This window comes from Ursus maritimus, unplaced genomic scaffold, assembly GCF_017311325.1.
Source record: "Ursus maritimus isolate PB19 unplaced genomic scaffold, ASM1731132v1 scaffold_21, whole genome shotgun sequence".
NCBI classification, from domain to species: domain Eukaryota; kingdom Metazoa; phylum Chordata; class Mammalia; order Carnivora; family Ursidae; genus Ursus; species Ursus maritimus.
The window spans coordinates 36,965,026-36,985,218 of record NW_024424564.1 but is presented as its reverse complement, the minus strand read 5'-3'; the positions used below and the strand labels follow the sequence as shown (position 1 = coordinate 36,985,218).

The window sequence follows — 20,193 nt, the reverse complement described above, 5'->3', positions numbered from 1 at the left end:
ATGGTTGTTTTGTACTCACCATGAATCAAAGGCATTCAAAGAATTTGTAACCCCAAACTGAGTCAGGTATGGTATAAACATTATTGTGCCTGCTTTACAGATGAACAGACTGAGTCAGAAAGGCAGTCTGAAGCAAGGTGACATCCTGCCAACTGTTGGGGGAATAGAGACAGACAGACAAACACTATGCTTTCAAGCAAAAATTAGAAATGGCCTCTGGGGAGAAAGCAGCCCATAATGATGAGGCCAGAAGAAACTCCCAATTGATTACCAGCCCTACAGCCCAGTGCAGCCCCTAGGTGTCTCTAGCCACTGGAGCTCCTAGGAGCAGTGCTCCTCACTGATGCCTGCCTCCTACCCCCAGACAAAGCCATCTGGATAGTCAGTCTTTCTGCTCTGACGGCTGACCAGAGCCAGAGAAGAGGTGATCAGAATGGGTGTCAGGGCCAGGGGCTTGGAACAGATTCTACGATCCCAGAAGGTAAAAGCTGGACAGGCTCTTAAAGTATCATTCTCTCCAACTTCTTTACTTTTGCAAATGTGGAAATCGAATCCACATGAATATTCCATTCCAGGTCCTACAGACAGAGAATGGAAAAGCCAGGTCTAGAATCTGGCAGACGATAACAAAACGTTTAACACTACAAATCCCCTATAGTATACTATAGCACTTTATTGTTTCGTACGGGTCTCACATACATTGCCTTCTACTGCATATCAGTTCTGCCAAAAAGCAGACTCAGAAAAATTAAGCAATTTCCCCCAAGTCACAGAGCCAAATGGCAGATCTGGGAAATGGCAAAATTATTATGTTGCAAAAAATGCCTGGCCTTTAGTGAAATCAAGGCCTATTTTGGAATTGAGGGTCAAGGCACTGTTTAGTATCTTTATACCACTATTATCCCTGTGGGTCTGGGGTCTGGGTGATCTCCTCCAAGTCTACCCTCATATCCAACTCTTAATAACCTCCTGGACTCTTAACACAGATCTGGGGTCACACAAATTCACTAAATTAACAAACATGTCTGCAGATACTGCTACATCTTAACCGATACAAAAAGGGAAAAATCTAGCTCCCCCCCCCATATATCTTATTTTTCTTTTGGAGGCCAAATTTTGAGCAATGTTTTCAAAGTTAGTCTTCAAACAAGTGGAGACAGAGAAATGAAGGGTGAGGAAGGCAAAAGAAATGTTAGAATGTTAGACTGACAGAGTACCAAAACGGAGAGGTCATCTAATCGTTTCATCACTGAAGAAACAGAGGCCCACAGGTTAACTGACTTGCCCAAGGACACAGCTAATAGACTTGCCAGAGAGAAGGTTTCAGAAAAACTTTCTGATATGTGGGAACATTATGAAACTTTCTTATAATGATTTTAGCCTTAATCCACCTGAATTTATTAACTGAATTGCATCTAATGGGTGTCATGTACTTAACACTACGCTAACTAATTGGAAGAATAAAATTACCATCCGTAAGGACGTTCCTAAAGATGCTTACAGTTGTGCTGGGAAAGCTGATAACTATTTGAAAATCGTGAGTTAACAATACAGACATATATATATACATGTATATATGTTAATGCATGTAGCACTGATGAAATAACCAGAGAAGTTTATAAGAAGTGAGTCTCAGTGGGCTGATGAGTGTGGGGAAAACTTCGCAGAGGGTGTGGTGTGACATGGACCAGCCTGGGAGGAAACAATAAATGGGTGATGAAGGGAAGGCCATCTGGGGTGAGATAAAAAGGTGACTTTACATCCCCAAGGCAACATGACTCTTCTTTCTGTTTAAAGAGAATCGCCAGACTGGAGTAGAAGGGAGAGAGGAAGGTTTATTTCAGGGAACACCCAGGCCAACTCCTGAAGACCTCGACCGCCAGACCAAGAGTGGCATGGAGGTAGAGAAGAGTTGCAGGAATTATGTGGAAAGGGAAGATAAAAGTTAAATTGTGCAATTAAGAAACAAACTGGTTTGGGAAGCTTCTAAGGAGTTCGATTTCTATCAGTAGGACAATGGCAAGTTTTGATTCAGGGAGTTTAAAGCGCCCCCTTCAACCCACGGAGAGGTTTTAGACCATGAGAACACCTCTCACCTACCCGGTCACGGCCACTCATTGTGGTGTGCTTTTCCATTTTTCTTCCTCTCCTTTCGTTCCTTCTGGAGTCGCTCCAGTTCTGCTTCATACATCATCTCCTGAATCAAGTACTTCTCTCTTCTCATTCGATCCCTTAGATCTTTTGGGAGGTCTGGGATCAGATATGAAATGAGGTGCTTTATACAAAACACGAGATGCTAAAAACATAAAGGAGAATACGACAAGTTAGGTCTATCGCCCATCCTTAGCTGGAAAGAGCTCTGGGACTTGGCACAAGAACCCCCCACAGTCCAGGGATGTGGAGCCTCTTGAGTGTCTGGAAAGTGGAAGGAGGCCGGGGGGATATGGGAGGAAAGAAGATCACAGGGATAGGTGAGAACTAAACGTGGTCCGATGACACTTCATAGGGAATGAGAAAAGGAATCAGGGAAGAATGTGGAGAATGAGCGGTCGGAGAATGCAAAGGTGGGCCGGAAGTACCTACACCGTGGGGCCAGGAACCCAGGATTGAACCCTGGCTCTGTAGCTGTTATTACTGAAGAGCTGTCTGCTTACCTGGGAGAAAGTCACTCCGAGCTTCAATTTGCTCATGTATAAAATGGGCATTATGGTGGAAAATTATAAGAAAATATTTCAAAATGCTTTGCAGATTGCCAAATTTGCTTCACAAATTTGGATTGCAAGAATGATCAGTAGGCCTAAAGGAAGTTATCATTTCAGGAAGAAACTTTTTTTTCTGGTAAAGTGCCACAAATTCTTTACTAACAGCTGAAACTCTAGAAACACTATCATTTCTCTTTGTGTATATGATGATGATTAGTAAAGTACCAGATAACTTAAAGGCTCTCATAATTCTAAAGTATTAAATAAGTGAATTCCCAAAGAAGAACAGCTTGTATTCTCTTGGTTAGCTGGAATGAAGGAAAAAAAGATGGAAGAAGAGGTATAGGAAATGTCTAGTGCAAGCCAAGAGGCAGTCCTGGTTTGCATTAATCTGGCTTTAATATGTGTGACAGGAGATGAAATTTCCATTTATAAGTACAGTCATAGAAATGCTAATGATTTCTAGTAGCAATTTTCTTCAAGACTAAAAGAAAACAGATGATGTATTTTTACGGACATACAGGTAATTATTAGATAGATTAAAAGTCAAATTTGAGTCTAAGATAATACTTATTTGTGTCTTGAATATGACTAATGTCCTGATGACACAAAACCAGAGGTTACCACTTCTACAGTAGCCAGTTCAATGTTTTCCAAACTATAGTCCTTGAACATCTACAACAAAAAGAATCCCCTTGGAGGGCTTGTGAAAAGCAATTTACAGACATGATGTATCTGAGTCTCTAGGAGTAGTGATGAAAAAAACTGCAATTTTCCCAAAGTTGAAGAACTATGGCCCTAGAATATTAGGACTGATGATTTCTGACTTATCCATTAACAATCAACAATGGACTTTGAATTGTTTCTTGGACAACTCAAGGTGAAGAAAAAGATTTTAAAAAGAGGCTATATGCTATTACTATAATAATTCTGGGCATAGATAATCACATTGAAAGTTCTCAGACTTACCCTTAACGTGTTATTCTTAGTTACTTAATTATGGCAAAGGAATTGGTTAAGAGAACATACCTCAAACACAATGATAAAAGCCAGTCGCGCTGCTAGGACGTGCCAGAACTGCAGTGTGTAGCCATAGGGTACCAGTGAATGAGGGGGGTCACGGTAGTCTCGGTATCTATAAATACACAGGAGAATGAATGTTACATTCCAATCTGTGATTTGCCTGACTCCCAAATCTCATCCATTCCCACTATGTAGTCCTCATTCATGAAAAATAGTTTAAAAGTTTCTCCGTCTTAGACATTTGTCACTTGTCCATCATTTTTTTGTCTGGTAAAAGAATAGCTCTTCTCTGGGGAATATCCATGTGGATGAGGCAGGGTGTACCCCCTCACCCTGACCCCAGCTCAAAAAATGACTCAGACCTGATCAGTGAGAACCCTCACCAAGACTTCTGCTGGAATGATCATTTAGTGAATTATAATTAAGTCCACAGAAGGTAAAGCCTGGTGCTGCCGCTGGCCATCACAGACTGTGTGGAGAGAGCTTGCTCGAGAATGAAGTCATCTGAGCAACGAAGAGTCAACAGAGAGGCGGTGTCTTGTTGACACTGCTGGAGGTTTGAGATCCAGCCGTTACTAATGTTAGGGTCATCCTGCCAACCTCCCAGGTACCTGAACCAGTGAATTTCTTTTTAAGTCCATTTATACTGGACTTCTGCCCCCTGCCGCTAAAGAGTCCTTCCTAATACATGCTCCAACTATAACTTTTGAGTCAGCATCATCAAATTCCACAAATATTTGTTGAATAACTATTAAGAACCAGGCACCTGTCCTAGGAACTTAAATCCATTTGGCTCCATTTTATCTTTGCCATTATCATTACTATTACCACAGGTGGGAGGACTGAAAAATGACTCTCAATATTAGTTTTCACCAGTATTCTCTGTGTCACCAGTATTCTTTTCACTAGCCCCAGAAGTGTGGAAAGGTCTGGAATGCTAATTCTTCTAACACTTCTGTGTGCAAACATACCAAATGCCCTTATCTGAGGAAAAGCTATGATTATCCAGGCTCTCATGTAAGACAGTACCTAACCTCAAGGTCAGCACTCATTTGTGTACGAGGATACAAGGTAATTCCTATGCGGAGTATTTTTTTTAATTACGTATAATTGACATACAATGTTATATTAGTTTCAGGTGGAGAACATATTGGTTTGACAATTCTATGCATTAGTGCTCATGATGATAAGTATAGTCACCACACAACATTATTACAATATTGACTATATCCTTATGTGGTACTTTTCATCCTGGGACTTATTTATAACTGGAGGTATGCAATTCCCATTACCTATTTAGCCTATCCCCCTACCCACCTCCCCTCTGACAATCACCACGTTGTTCTCTGTGTTTAAGAGTCTGGTTTTTTGTTCATTTATTTTGTTTTTTTAGATTCCACATATAAGTGACATCATATAGTATTTGTTTTTCTCTGACTTATTTCATTTGGCATAATACTCTCTAGGTCCATCCATATTGTCACAATGTCAAGATCTCATTCTTTTTAATGGCTGAGTAATATCTCATTGTATGTATATAAACTACCTCTTCTTTATCTATTCATCTATCTGCACACGCTTAGGTTGCTTCCATACCTTAGCTATTCTAAATAATGCTTCAATACACATAGGGGTGCATAGATCTTTTTGGATTTTTCTTCTCATTTTCCTTGGGTAAATACTCAGTAGTAGAATTACTGGATTATATGGTATTTCTAATGTCTTGAGGAACCTCCATAATGTCTTCCACAGTGGTTACAGCAATTTACCTTCCCACTAATAGTAGACAAGGATTCCCTTTTTTCCACATCCTTGCCGACACTTATTTCTTGTCTTTTTGATACTAGCCATTCTGGCTTGTGTGAGGTGGTAGCTCTTTGTGTTTTTGATTTGCATTTCCCTGATGGTTAGTGATGCTGAGCACCTTTTTATGTGTCTGTTGGCCATCTGTAGTTTTTTTTTTTTTAATGTTACATTAGTCGCCATACAGTACATCATTAGCTTTTGACATAGTGTTCCATGATTCATTGTTTGCATATAACACCCAGTGCTCCATGCAATACATGCCCTCCTTAATACCCATCACAATGTTAACCATTCCCCACCCCCCTCCCCTCTAAAACCCTCAGTTTGTTTCCCAGAGTCCATAGTCTCTCATGGTTCATCTCCCCCTCTGATTCCCCTTCATTTTTCCCTTCCTTCTAATGTTCTCCCTGCTATTCCTTATGTTCCACAAATGAGTGAAACCATATAATTGTCTTTCTCTGCTTGACCTATTTCACTTAGCATAATCTCCTCCATTCCCATCCATGTTGATGCAAATGTTTAGTAATCATTCTTTCTAATGGCTGAGTAATATTCCATTGTATATATGGACCACATCTTCTTTATCCATTCTTCTGATTCTTGTTCTTAGAATCTCTGAAATTTTTAAGAAGTTTCAGTTTTCAGAAGCAGTAGGTTTCTGGCCTTCCTATTCTCTCGTGCTATTATAAAGTCCAGTTTCTCTCTAGAAAACTTCTTACTGCTCCTTAAGGCAATTAAATTGCAGTGGTGCTAATGAGTTTTGCTGTCACCTGCTTCTGCCCTCAGCTGTCTCTAGAACTATGCACTGGAAAGCACACTGAAACCAAATTTGGGGTCTTCCTGACTTTGTGATCTTAGGTAATTCATGAAGCTTCTCCAGACATCAGTTTTCCTTAATAACACAATTAGGGTCTCTCCATCTCAGCAGGCTCTAAAATTTTGGACTCTCTCTTTTCTTTGAGTTTGCAGATGACTGTTTCAGGTGGCGCTCTCAGTTCACGTGCCAGCCTACTCCTGATCCCACTGGCCTCTTCAATGAGGCAGAGATTTGAGAGGGGCTCAGATGTCATTTGTGCCCTATGTGTCTGTTTTTGATGCAGTGCTATTTATTTGCCAAATGGCTACATGTCTGCTTGTGCAAAGAAAACACTTCCCTGGTCTTGCTGTAGAAACAGAAAGACAAGTTTCAAAGCCAACTGAATCAACACTTTACTCCTCTAATCTTCGTTTAGTATCTTCAAAGAAACTAAGTGGTCCAGTGGCATTAATGTTTGGAAGAATTTTTTCAAGTGAGTCAGAGTTGTTTTCAGAAAGTAACACTTGTAATTTCTTGGCTTTGATTCCACGTGTGGGGAAGGCAGGACGTCCCTACTTAAGTTAGTGCATTCTCTACGGCTGCTTTTATTTCTCAGGAAATGGAATTTTGGCTTGCAAACATATTTTTTTTCCAGTGCCAGGTAGAGTTAATTCATTCCCATTTTTAAAAACGTAAAAGTGTACGTACATTTAAAAGAATGATAGTGAACTTCACATAACCGCCATCCAAGTAAAGACCTAGAACATGGTCAGTAACTTAGAAATGCCGAACTGGCAATACCAGACACCCAGAAAGTTCACTGCTATTTAATTTTCTGCTTTTCTCTATTGTTATACTACTTATACAAGTGTTCCTCAATAAAACAGTGCGTACTTTTGTCTGATTTGAACTCTATATAAATCATATTGTATGTGTTATTTTGTTATTACATCTTTAATATGCAATTTTTAAGTTCTCGCTATTCCATTTTCTATTTGATTCGGTGACACCACCACTACACTGAAAAATTATTTTAATTTTATACTAGTTCTAATGTAAGGTAAATCTCCACTTAGTTATTCTTCAAAAGTATCTTGACTATTCTACATCCTTTGCATTTTCATATAACATTATATTCAACCTCAGGTACACAGAATTGGCCTAATCATAATCTTTTTAACTAACCTCATTGATCCATTCGTGTTCTTTTCTCTAACCTTTATATTTATTTAATACTTAATATGATGATCTCTCATATCTATCATGTAACACAAGAATTAAAACATAAGGAACTTATACCTTACTCTCTGTGCTCCTCCTCCCCTTGCTTTCCTTATCCTGAATTTCATTTTTATTATTAACAAACATTTGTATCAATATTTGTCTGAATACTATACTGTTTAGTTTTGGTTTTGAACTTTCTAGAAAGGATATTATACTGTATGTAGTCTTCTGAGGCTTGCATTTTTTTTTTCCTTTACTACTATGCTACTAAGATTCATCTATGCTGTTGTAAGTAACATCACCAAGGATGTTAGCCTGTAGTTTCTTTTCTTGTGGTGTCCTTGTCTGGTTTTGGAGTTAAGGTTATGTAAAACGAGTTAGGAAGTATTTGCTCCTCTTTTATTGTTTGGAAGATTCTGAGAAGAATTGGTATCTATTCTTTGAATGTGTGGTAGAACTCACCAGTGAAGCTATCTGGTCCTAGACTTTTGTTTGTTGGGAGTTTTTGTTTGTTTGTTTAGAAAGGGAGAGAGAGGGGTGGGGGGGGGAGGGCAGAGGGAGAGAGAAAATCTTAAGGAGGTTCCACACCCAGTGCAGAGGCCCACTTGGGATTCATCTCTGAGATCATGTCCTGAGCCAAAATTAAGAGTCATAGGTTTAACCGACTGAGTCATCCAGGAGCCCCTGTCGGGAGGTTTTCGATTACTGATTCAATCTCTTTACTAGTAATTGGTGTGTTCCGATTTCCTGTTTCTTCCTGATTTGGTCTTGGTAAATTTGTATGTTTCAAGGAATTTATCCATTTCTTTTGGTTGTCAAGTTTTTGGTATACAATTTTTCACTAGTCTCTTATGATCCTTTGTTCTTCTGCAGTGTCAGTTACAATATACCCCCTTTCATTTCTCATTCATTTGAATCTTTTTTCTTGGAGAGCCTAGCTACAGGTTTGTCAATTTATTTATCTTTTCAAAGAAGAACCACCTCGTAGTTTCATTGATCTTTTCTATTTGTTTTTAGTCTTATTCCTGCTCTGATCTTTACTTTTTTCCTTCTACTAACTTCATTTGTTCTTTTTTGTTCTGTTTTGTTCCTTGAGGTATAAAGTTAGGTGGAGATTTTTCTTGTATCTTGAGGTAGGCATTTATTGCTATGAACTTCCCTCTTGGGATTGCTTTTGCTTTATCCCATATGTTTTGGTACATTGTATTTCTATTTCCAAATGTCTCAAGCTATGTCTTATTTCTCCTTTGACCCCCCTGGATGTTGAGTAGTATGTTTAATCTCCACATATTTGTGAATTTTTCCAGTTTTCTTTTTGTAATTTCTCATTTTATACCACTGGGGTCAGAAAAGATGCTTCATGTGATTTCAGTCTTCTTAAATTTATTAAGACTTGTGTTGTGGCAGAACATGGTCTATCTTGGAGAATGTTTTAAATTCAATTTAGTTACATACAGTGCATTTTAGTTTCATAGGTAGAATTTAGTGATTAATCAGTTGCATATAACCCCCAGTGCTCATTACATCAAGTGCTCTCCTTAATGTCCATCACCCAGTTACCCCACCCACCTCCCCTTCAGCAACCCTCAGTTTGTTTCCTATGATTAGGAGTCTCTTATGGTTTGTCTCCCTGATTTCATCTTATTTTATTTCCCCCTTTCCCCTATGATCCTGTTTAGTTTCTTAAATTCCACATATAAGTGAGATAAAATAATTGTCTTTCTCTGATTGAATTATTTCACTTAGCTAATACCCTCTAGTTCCAACCACATCATTATAAATGGTAAGATTTCATTTTTTGATGGCTAACATTCTATTGTGTGTGTGTGTGTGTGTGTGTGTGTGTATATATATATATACATATATATATATACATATATATATATACACATCTTTTTAATCATGTGTCAGTGGATATCTGCGCTCTTTCCATAGTTTGGCTATTGTAGACATTGCTGCTATAAACATTGGGGTGCAGGTGCCCCTTTAGGTAAATACCTAGTAGTGCAATTGCTGGATCTTAAGGTAGCCATATTTTTAACTTTTTGAGAAACCTCCACACTGTTTTCCAGAGTGGCTGCCCTGGCTTGCATTNCTGCCAGCAGTGTAAGAGGGTTCCCCTTTCTCTGCATTCTAATCAACATCTGTTGTTTACTGACTTGTTAATTTTAGCCATTCTGACTGGTGTAAGGTGGTATCTCATTGTGGTTTTGATTTGTATTCTGGAGAATATTTCATGTGCGCTTGAGAAGTGTCTATTCTGTTGCTTTTGGATGGAATGTTCTGTATATATCTATAACATGTTGTATAGGTCAATGTTATTTTATTGATTTTTCTGTCTGATTTATCCATTGATGTAAGTGGGGTGTTAAAGTGTATCTATTTCTCCCTTAGGTCTGTTAATATCTGTTTTATATACCAGGTGTCCCTGTGTTGGGTATGTTAGGAGATCTTGTTCTTACATCAGAAGTGAGCAAATAGATCAGGCTTGTCTTTCGATCTATTCAGCCACTCTATGTCTTTTGATTGAAGAATTTATTTTATTTAAAGTATTTACTGATAGGTATGCACTTACTGCCATTTGTTAATTATTTTCTGGCTGTTTTGGAGTTTCCCTCTGTTCATTTCTTGCTCTCTCCTTTTATGATTTGGTGGCTTTCTTTTTCATATATCTACTATAGGTTTTTTGCTTTGTGGTTATTACAAGGCTTACATATAACAACTAGCAGTCTAAGTTGATAATTACTTAAGTTTGATCACAATATGAAGCTCTATATTTTTACTCTCCCAACATTTTGTTTTGATGTTACAATTTCCAGATTTTGTGTATCCCTTAACTAATAATTGTGGTTATAATGATTTTTACTACTTTTGTCTTTTAACCTCATACTAACTTTATAAGTGATCATCTCCACTTTTCTATATATTTACCAGTGAAATTTATACTTTCATCTGCTTTCTTGTTACTAATTAGTGCCCCTTCATTTCAACTTAAAGAAGTCCCTTTAACATTTCTTGTTAGGCTGGTCGAGTAGAAATGAACTCCTTTAGCTTTTGCTTGTCTGGAAAATTCTTCATCTCTCCTTCAATTTTGAAGGACACTGTTGCAGGGCAGAATATTCTTGGTTGGCAGGCTTTTTTTTTCCTTTCAGCACTTTGAATAGATCATGCCACTTCCTTCTGGCCTATAAAGTTTCTATTGAGAAATCTGATAAGTTTTATGGGGAGAGGTCCCCTTGTATGTAACAAGTTGTTTTTCTCTTGCTGCTTTTAATATTCTTTAACTTTCGATTATGATGTCTTTGTGTAGGTCTCTTTGGGTTACTCTTATCTGGCTCCCTGGATCTGGATGTCTGGGTTCCACCCCAGAGATTGTTTTAATTTTCTAGGTCACAGCCTGTTCAAGAGGAGATTTTAAAATTCTCCAGTGGATTTTAATGCATGATTAAGGTTGAGAACCACTGCTTTAAACCCATTCAGTCAGAAAGGGCTCTCTTAGCAAAACCTCCCCATGGCAAAGCCAGCCCAGGATTGGCTAAGAGTGCTATCCTCACCTGCAGTACTTGAGAGGAGTCCCCGAGAACTCACTGCCATCGGACTCAGGCTCAGATCGGTTCTCAAAGTCAGAAATTTGAAATACAGATAAGCTGGCATTTACATAGCCAACCATGCACCTGAAAAAGAATTCTATAATTAGATCTCTGATCACCACTGCATCCAATTCACTAAAGGCTCTATTTCCTAGAAACTCTTGCACTTGTAAATGTCTTTCGCTGGTTCTGCCTTGTCATAAGCACTCAGGATACACAGAAAAACCCCGGGTATGTGGAATCAGGAACAAGTCATTCTTCTATTCTAGTTCTTCTTGTTCAGAATCGTCGTACAGAATACCACTATCCCAATCAATACTTCAGTGAAACAGGTGATTGCAGGATTAGTAGGCAAGTCACTGTTTCTCTCCTTGATGATGTAAACACACAGACACATTCCTTTATTAACGAATACCTACACTCTCCCATAATGCCCTGAATGTGACTGGTGTTACTATGACCCCCTTCCAAACGCACATCCCTTTCTACAGTCATGCTAGACTATATTCCCTGCATATACCATATGCTCTCATGCCTCTGTTCAGGTTATCTTTTCTATTGGGATTCCCTCTTCATTTCCTTCTAAGTAGAAATAGTGCTCATTTTTCAATGACCAACAGAAATGGCATCCCTTCTGGGAAGATGCCTAATCCCCGCAGAAAAAGACTCGTTCCCTCTTACGTATGGTGCCGCTGTACCTGACTTCACCATTACCGTGCAGCTGGGCGGGTTACCTGCGTAGAGGGAGGTCTGCTTTAGGCTGTTTTGGAGCAGAGCAGGTGTCATAAGTATTTTTATGCCTTGTGTAGTGTAGGAATCCACTAAATATCAAATTCAATTAATTTCATTTGAGGAAAACTAAAGCATCAGAGATTCTATCAAGGTCTTAAGAATGACCCAGGAATAAAACTATTGCCGACATATGCCAGGGCTAATAAGCTTCTTGAGAACATAGCTTCTATTCCGCACTAGGAGTCAGTATATTACAACACTAAAAACTTGGGTTTGAGGGTCAAACTGTAGCTCTTCTGCTTTCTAGCCATGCAAATTTGGCAAGTTATGTAACTTCTTTAAGCAACAAAAGTGCTTACCTCCTAGGGTCATTGTGGGGATTAAACAAAATGATACATGTAAAGTGAGTGATAGAGTGCCTAGCCTATAGCAAGATCTTAATTAAATGTGAGTGGCTATTATTAATTTTATTTCTTTTACCTTGCAGAAGGTCAATAAATAATTATTGATTTAATGAATAAATCATAGCTTTCAAATTCTCTTCATTAACTTGTCTGGTATGACTATTCCAAGCTGCTGGACACCAAACCAAAATGATGACACAAACGCAGTTCTGAGAAGACGTGAGTTCTGCGTGTTATCTTGATCAAGACAAATCACTGGGGTTTTATCATGGCCTTAAAAAAATGAAGCAAGCAGAAGGACCCATTTGTCAAGTCACTCATGGGTGAAACAAATGGTCAGTGGGTGTGCAACATGCCTTACTCCAACTGGCAGCAGGTCTCCCCTACCACTCCTTGGTAATTTGGAATAATGTCTCACTCCTCTTTGAACCGCCTAGCACATGACATGGAAGCAAATTAGTGCTTTGATGATTATTAGCTGTCATAGAGAGGGAGCCAGTTTTTGTGAACTATAGAATATAGCAGAGTTTTCTCAGGAGCCAAACAGTGGGAAAGGAAAGGTGCTCTGCAAACTGGCAGAAAACAGGCCTAACATTGAAATGAAATATTCACAAGCCCCTCTGCACTCTTTCTTATCTCCCAAAACAGCCCTGCAGCTTTACTGAGATTAAAGCTGTGGCCTAATGGCTGCTCTGTCCAAAAACTCAATTGAGAAAAATCTAAATTTAAATAAAATACCAGTCTCATGGACAACACTCTACCTTTATAATAAAGAAGATGTATCTTTGAACTATTTGTTAAGCATATTCATGTAATATCAGTCATAAATCCAAGTTGAAAATGTGCCTTTGGTGGTTCTGTGCTGTGTACAAAGCCTCACACATGCATGTAGGATGTGTATTGATAGTTAGTGGTGTAAGTCTCCCTTCTCTATCCTGTCCATAATCAGGGAAGAAGAGGGACTGCTAATACCAAACTGCCTGGGCATTTCTCAAAGTCTTTTCACTGTGGTAGAATCTTAGCTATTGCCCACAGTAAATAGTTGAGGTGGTCACAATTCAGGAAAATGAGATTTCCTAGAGTTCCCTGTATGAAGTTCAGCCAGTGGCATTCACATGTCAATCTGGAGCCATAGGCGGCAGGAGATCACTATACCCTCGATGCGGCCCACCACCAGCTCCAAGTTAGAGGAAAGATGAAGCTACACTGATGATCAGGCAATACGAGATAGAAAAAACTATCAAACGAAGGGAGGATTTCCGTAAATACAAAAAAAGTTAATTTTCTTAAGGGGCTGGTAGATGGCTTCTGAAGGCATTTTCAAGAAAGGAGATTCAGAAAATATGTAAGGGTAGTATTGTTTGAGTTAGGATGCATGCCTTTTCCAAGTAACTTTTTAAAAAAATATTATTATGTTTTTTTTTTTTTTAAAGATTTTACTTATTTATTCGACAGGATAGAGACAGCCAGCGAGGAGGGAACACAAGCAGGGGGAGTGGGAGAGGAAGAAGCAGGTTCATAGCGGAGTAGCCTGATGTGGGGCTCAATCCCATAACGCAGGGATCACGCCCTGAGCTGAAGGCAGACGCTTAACCGCTGTGCCACCCAGGCGCCCCTATTTTTTTATTATGTTACTCACCATACAGTACATCCCTAGTTTTTGATGTAAAGTTCCATGATTCATTACTTGCGTATAACACCCAGTGCACCATGCAATACGTGCCCTCCTTAATACCCACCAAGTAACTTCTGTAAAGACTACGTTCATTTAAATTTGAGAATTCTGGTTTTAAAACCATTCATGACTTACTGTTTCAATCCTTTACTATAAGGAAAAAGATGCACTAGTGATCATTAGTAATCAGTGTTAAGGGGAAGAAAAGAACTTGAAGTTGACTTTTGAGTTTGTAGATTCCAGATCAAACTTATTGTGGAATGTCTTTGAATTTTGTTATTAAATTTGCCTCAAAGGCAAATTTGGATATAGTGACACAAACAGAATGGGATAGGGCTCAAGTGATGAAAAAGCTAGAAGAAATAAGATCTGGTTTATGCATTTAAAGTCAAATGTGTCTTATAGATAATGACAAATTTATAAATTTATTTATAATTAGGCTAATGAGATAAGGACAGAAGAAAGTGGAATTCTGACTTATTGCAATAAAAATGCCAGACATTATGAAAAAAGAAAGATTAAATCTCTGTACAGTTGGCTTTATTTTTTAAACACAACTTTGCAATTGGTTATGATGTTGCTCTATTGATTTATAATTTGCAAAAATATATCACTTTATTAAGATACCTATAGTTCATTCTGTGACAGTTTGAGCACTGTGTCCTTGATCAAGTCTCTAAGTCCTTATGATTTCACTATTTCTACATGAAAATCAGCTTTGATTTAGATCACTGCATCAGATATATACCTCACAATAATCCTAAGGCCTGCACATATTCTTAGAGAATGTTCCACAACTCTAGCCTGATAACAAAGTAATTAGTTTCTCAAAACATTCAGTGGATGGGGGAGGGCTCAAAATGATTTTTTCTGCTGTTTGAAAAATAATTTTAGTTTGTTGATTAAAACTGTTCTGTCAGAGTTAAATTTCATAGTATGTGCCTTCAATTTTGTTTCATAATTTCTGTCTCCTGATGCATATCTAGAGGTGATTTTAGTTCTCTAAGCACTTTCCTAGACGGCTCATGTGAGGATCTCCTGAAAGAGGAAGTGACTTCATTTTGCAAACAATGAACAATCCGAGCATGGGCATTGGTCCAGGAACCTACTGAGGCAGGCTGCAGCCAAAGGAAAAGAAATGTCTTAAGAGGAAAGATGAAACATTTAAAAATTTCCTGTGTATCCACTGTGTGGAGAACATTGCCTCAACTCATGGTATTCCTCCCATGTTCAGATCTGGCTGGAAAATGAGAACGTCCTCCCCTCTATGCCACTAAAGAGGCATTCACTGAACACTCATGATAGTAGGGGGACTGTGGTTGGAAGGCATGGTCAGGGATGGCTGACACATCCGGTCACAGGGATAAGAGGCATGTGAACTGAGTGACTCTGGACATATGTATGAAATTCTCATCTTTGGAGAAGCCAGGGAAAGCTGAAAAAAGAGTAAGAAAGAGACACTGAGGGCGTTTCGGAGTTTGGTTTGGAGCACTTTGGATTTAGAGTCAGCTTCAACTGAAATACTAGGATTTAATTCACCTGGAGAAACGCCGTAAGTGGAATGTGACTCTGCACACACTACCTTGAAAGCCTGTAACATGCTAAAATCTGACAACGCTGCTCTTCTATGAGGGCAATCATTTCTAAAGCATTTCCAAACTGGAAAAGAAATAACCCCAAAACCTTAAAAAGGATAACAGAGTAGCTGATGAGGCAGAAAATAAGATTCATGAAGAAACTTATACAAATGCAACTATGTGAAAACAAGAAAAACGATAGAAGGTAGATCTATAAATATTCAAAGTGGCAGAAGGCTCTTATGTGAAAGGTTATATGTAAAAAATAGCCCAGGGGAGCCCAATAAACCTAAATCAAGGAGACTGTTAGATAAATTTTAATCTCCATGAACATTGTCTTAAATCCAAAAAGTTGTCAACATTCTAAAGCTGTGATTCACTATCAACTGCACATAAATGTTCCCACTTTATTTTTGGGTCCCCCCCCCCCAGACCAACACAGGTTTCATTATATTTGCAGTCCAAAAAGAATTTAAATAACCATTGGGACTTAAACCCCTGGGGAGTTCTCCCGTTAGATGAGCTGGATAAACATTTATTGGCAATAGCCCCCAGGGCTGTGGTTCAGCACAGAGAGCACTGCATGAGTCTAGGCTTCGCCTTCATGTGGGTTCTATCAGTTACTCTGTCTTGTGATTCTGGATTTAACCTCTCAATCTCTTTCTGCTCTTCAAACTGAGGGTAATAATGCATGTCCCACTCCCGGGGTTGTTTTGAGAAGATGGGAAAGTGGTTTAAACAAAGGCAAACTTTTCTAGGCTCAGTCAAGCAGAGGATATTGGCAACAAGTTAGAAAGAATAGGTGAGTAGTACAACATAAGTCTTTAAACCTCTTAAAATAGGATGGTACGTTCACTTAAAGTTGCTAGATAATTAGTGTCTAATGGCCACATGGTTATTATGGTAAAGGACTTTACAGAAGCCTCTTCAAATAGCTGGATTGTGAGGTTTATTGCATTCAACTATCCATGCCTTAGAGCAGTTACGTAAGATTAACAACGGAATTGGACCTAGGCCAGGCGGGCATGAATTTGGCTGACTTGATTTGGTAGCACTTTATTCCTTGGGGGCTAATCGAACTACAGTGGTTATACGGATTAGTTTAGTTCCGACTAGTAAACCAGCAGGCAGGGCTGCCTGTGTGAGTAGTCAGCCCACATGGGATGATTTCTGGGGCACTGAAAAGTCTCCCAAAATATACTCCACTCTGACCTACAGACATCTAAATCCCACAATTAGAACTGGATTGTTTTTACTTTATCCAAACAAGGATTTTTCTCCCATGAAAGTAGGTTAAATTTCTTGTCTCTTTCCAAGGGTATAGAAATGAAATCTAGGGGATGTATTATAATTTTGCCTGGACTTTACTTGACCAGAAATACCCAGAAAGCCCTGACTTCTGGGTATCATTTAAGTGATGCTACAGAATTGAATTTGCCTGGGGTAATATGTACATTGGTCAGGCCAATAGCCAGGAAAGAATCATTCTGTTCGGTTCCAGGATAGATGGTGGAGGAGTGGGGGACCCTATTTTAACCGGTCCCCTTACTCGAGCTGGATATCTACCAGACCATCCTGAACACCCATGAACTCAGCCTGGGACCTAAGAAGATACATATGGAGCCCTACAAACAGAACATCTCTGGCGCTGGGTCTCGAGGTATGAAGCGGGGAGCCGAGAGTCTGCGCGCAGATATCGGAAGATAAACGGAAGGGGGAGGGAGCCGCCGTGCTCGGGTGCTGGGGAAGGCAGAAGCCTCCTGTGCTGGGCAGCGGGCTGGACTCGCTGACCGGCAGCCACTAGGAAACCAGACTGAAACCGGGAGCTTGGGAGCGTGTGTGGGAACCGGGGGCGGCTGGAGGTGTTAGAAGCACAAAGGGCAGAGACGAGCCAGCCCTGGGAGTGAGGACTGGGAGAGTGGCTGTGGGGCGCACAAACCAGGATGCTGCAGGATTTTAGCAGCACCGACAGAAATGGAGTCAGTGTGGCCAGGAGAGCTCAGTGAAGAGCAGACCGCGATCTCTCTGTTCTGAGACAGAGATTTGGATACGGTCACTGCTGCTCTCTCAGAAGAATCACAGAAAGCCACCAGGGAAAGCCGCCAGAGAACAAAAGCCCCAAAAAACAGGTTCTCACTGAACCCATCCCCCCCCCCCCCCCGCCCACCAAACACACACAGGGTTCTAGAAGATATTTGAACAAATTGTAGCAGAGAACTTCCCTAATCTGGCAAAGGAAACAAGCATTTGTGTCCAGGAGGCAGAGAGGACCCCTCCCAAGATAAATGAGAGCAGACCAACACCATGACATATAATAGTATAATTCACAAATTTTAGATCCAAGGAAACAATCTTGAAAGCGGCCAGGGGGAAGAGAATCCTCACGTACAGAAGGAAGAACATCAGAATAACGTCAGACCTGTCTACAGAAACCTGGCGAGCCAGAAAGGGCTGGCAAGACATATTCAGAGCACTATGTGAGAAGAACATGCAGCCAAGGATACTGTATCCAGCAAGGCTGTCATTCAGAATGGATGGAGAGACAAGGAGCTTCCAAGACCAGCAGAAACTGAAAGAATACGTGACTACCAAGCCAGCCCTACAAGAAATATTAAGGGGGTTCTATAAAAGTAGAAAGAACCCAAGAATGATAACAGAAATTTACAGAGACAATCTATAGAAACAATGATTCACAGGCAACATGATGACATTAAAATCATCTCTCTCAATAATCACTCTCAATGTGAATGGCCTAAATGCTCCCATAAACGACACAGGGTTGCATTGCAGATTGGATAAAAAGACATGACCCATCCATATATTGTCTACAAGAGACTCACTTTGAACCTAAAAATACATCCAGACTGAAAGTGAAGGGATAGAGAACCATTCTTCATGCCAACAACCCCAAAAAAAGCTGGGGTAGCAATTCTCGTATCAGAAAAATTAGATTTTAAGCTAAAGACTATAGTTAGAGACACAGAAGGACACTATATTATTCTTAAGGAGTGTATCCAACAAGAGGATCTAACAATTATAAATATCTATGCCCCCAGCAGGGGAGCAGCCAACTATATAAGCCAACTACATAAGCCAACTGTTTACCAAAATAAAGAGACATATAGATAATAATAAGTTAATAGTAGGGGAACTCAACAGTCCACTCTCAGCAACAGACAGATCATCTACGCAGAAAATCAACAAAGAAACAAGAGCTGTGAATGACACACTGGACCAGATGGACCTCATAGATATATACAGATCATTCCACAACAGAATACTCATTCTTTTTGAACATACATGGAACTTTCTCCAGAATAAACCACATACTGGGTCACAAAACAGGTCTCATCCGAAACCAAAAGACTGAGATTATTCCCTGCATATTCTCAGACCACAATGCTTTGAAACTGGAACTCAATCACAAGAAAAAATTTGGAAGAAACTCAAACACTTGGAAACTAACGACCATCCTCCTTAAGAATGTTTGGGTAAACTAGGAAATTAAAGAAGAACTTAAGCAATTTATGGAAACCAATGAGAATGAAAACACATCAGTCTAAAACCTATGGGACACTGCAAAGGCAGTCCTAAGGGGGAAATACATAGCCATCCAAGCCTCACTCAAAAGAATAGGAAAATCTAAATGCAGTCCTTATACTCACACCTTAAACAGCTGGAGATGGAACAAAAGAACAGGCCTAAGCCATGCACGGAAAGACAACTGATTAAGATTAGAGCAGAGATCAATGAATTAGAAACCAGGAGCACAGGAGAGAGATCCACAAAACTAGAAGCTGGTTCTCTGAAAGAATTAACAAGATCGATAAGCCACTGGCCAGACTTATTCAAAAGAACAGAGAAAGGACCCAAATTAATAAAATTATGAATGAAAGGGGAGAGATCACGACCAACACCAAGGAAATAGGAACAATCATTAGAAACTATTATCAACAACTATATGCCAATAAATTAAGCAACCAGGAAGAAATGCATGCCTTCCTGGAAACTCATAAACTATGAAGACTGAAACAGGAAGAAATTGATTAACCAGACCAATTAATCATGAAGAGATTGAAGCAGTCATCATTAACCTCCCAAAAAACAAGAGCCCAGGGCCTGATGGATTCCCTGGGGAATTCTACCAAACATTGAAAGAACAAATAATACCTATTCTCCTGAAGCTGTTTCAAAAAATAGAAACAGAAGGAAAACTTCCAAACTCATTCTATGAGGCCAGCATTACCTTGATCCCAAAACCAAGCAAAGACCTCATCAAAAAGAATTACAGACCGATATCCCTGATGAATATGGACACCAAAATTCTCAACAAGATCCTAGTTAATAGGATCCAACAATACATTAAAAGGATTATCCATCACGACCAAGTGGGATTCATCCCTGGGATGCAAGGTTGTTCAACATTCACAAATTGATAAGTGTGACAGATCACATTAATAGAGAAGAGACAAGAATCATATGGTCCTCTCCATTGATGTGGAAAATCATTTGACAAAATAGAGCATCCTCTCCTGATTAAAACCCTTCAGAGTGTAGGGATAGAGGGCACATTCCTCAATTTCATAAAAACCATCTATGAAAAGCCCACAGCAAATATCATTCTCAATGGGGAAAAGCTGAGAGCCTTTCCCTTAAGATCAGGA

At 39.5% G+C, this 20,193-nt stretch overlaps 1 protein-coding gene across 1 annotated transcript in view; it reads right to left on the bottom strand.

Annotated features, from left to right (window-relative positions):
- Nucleotides 1-2,104: 2,104 nt before the first annotated feature.
- ANO4 (anoctamin 4) overlaps nucleotides 2,105-20,193 on the bottom strand; it is a 310,379-nt gene continuing 292,290 nt past the window's right edge. Inside the window, exons 25-27 of the mRNA XM_040637073.1 lie at nucleotides 11,106-11,225; nucleotides 3,732-3,837; nucleotides 2,105-2,296 (exon numbers count right to left, since the gene is read on the bottom strand). Of these exons, the coding sequence (XP_040493007.1) occupies nucleotides 2,105-2,296; nucleotides 3,732-3,837; nucleotides 11,106-11,225 (418 nt within the window). The remainder of the gene's footprint in view (nucleotides 2,297-3,731; nucleotides 3,838-11,105; nucleotides 11,226-20,193) is intronic.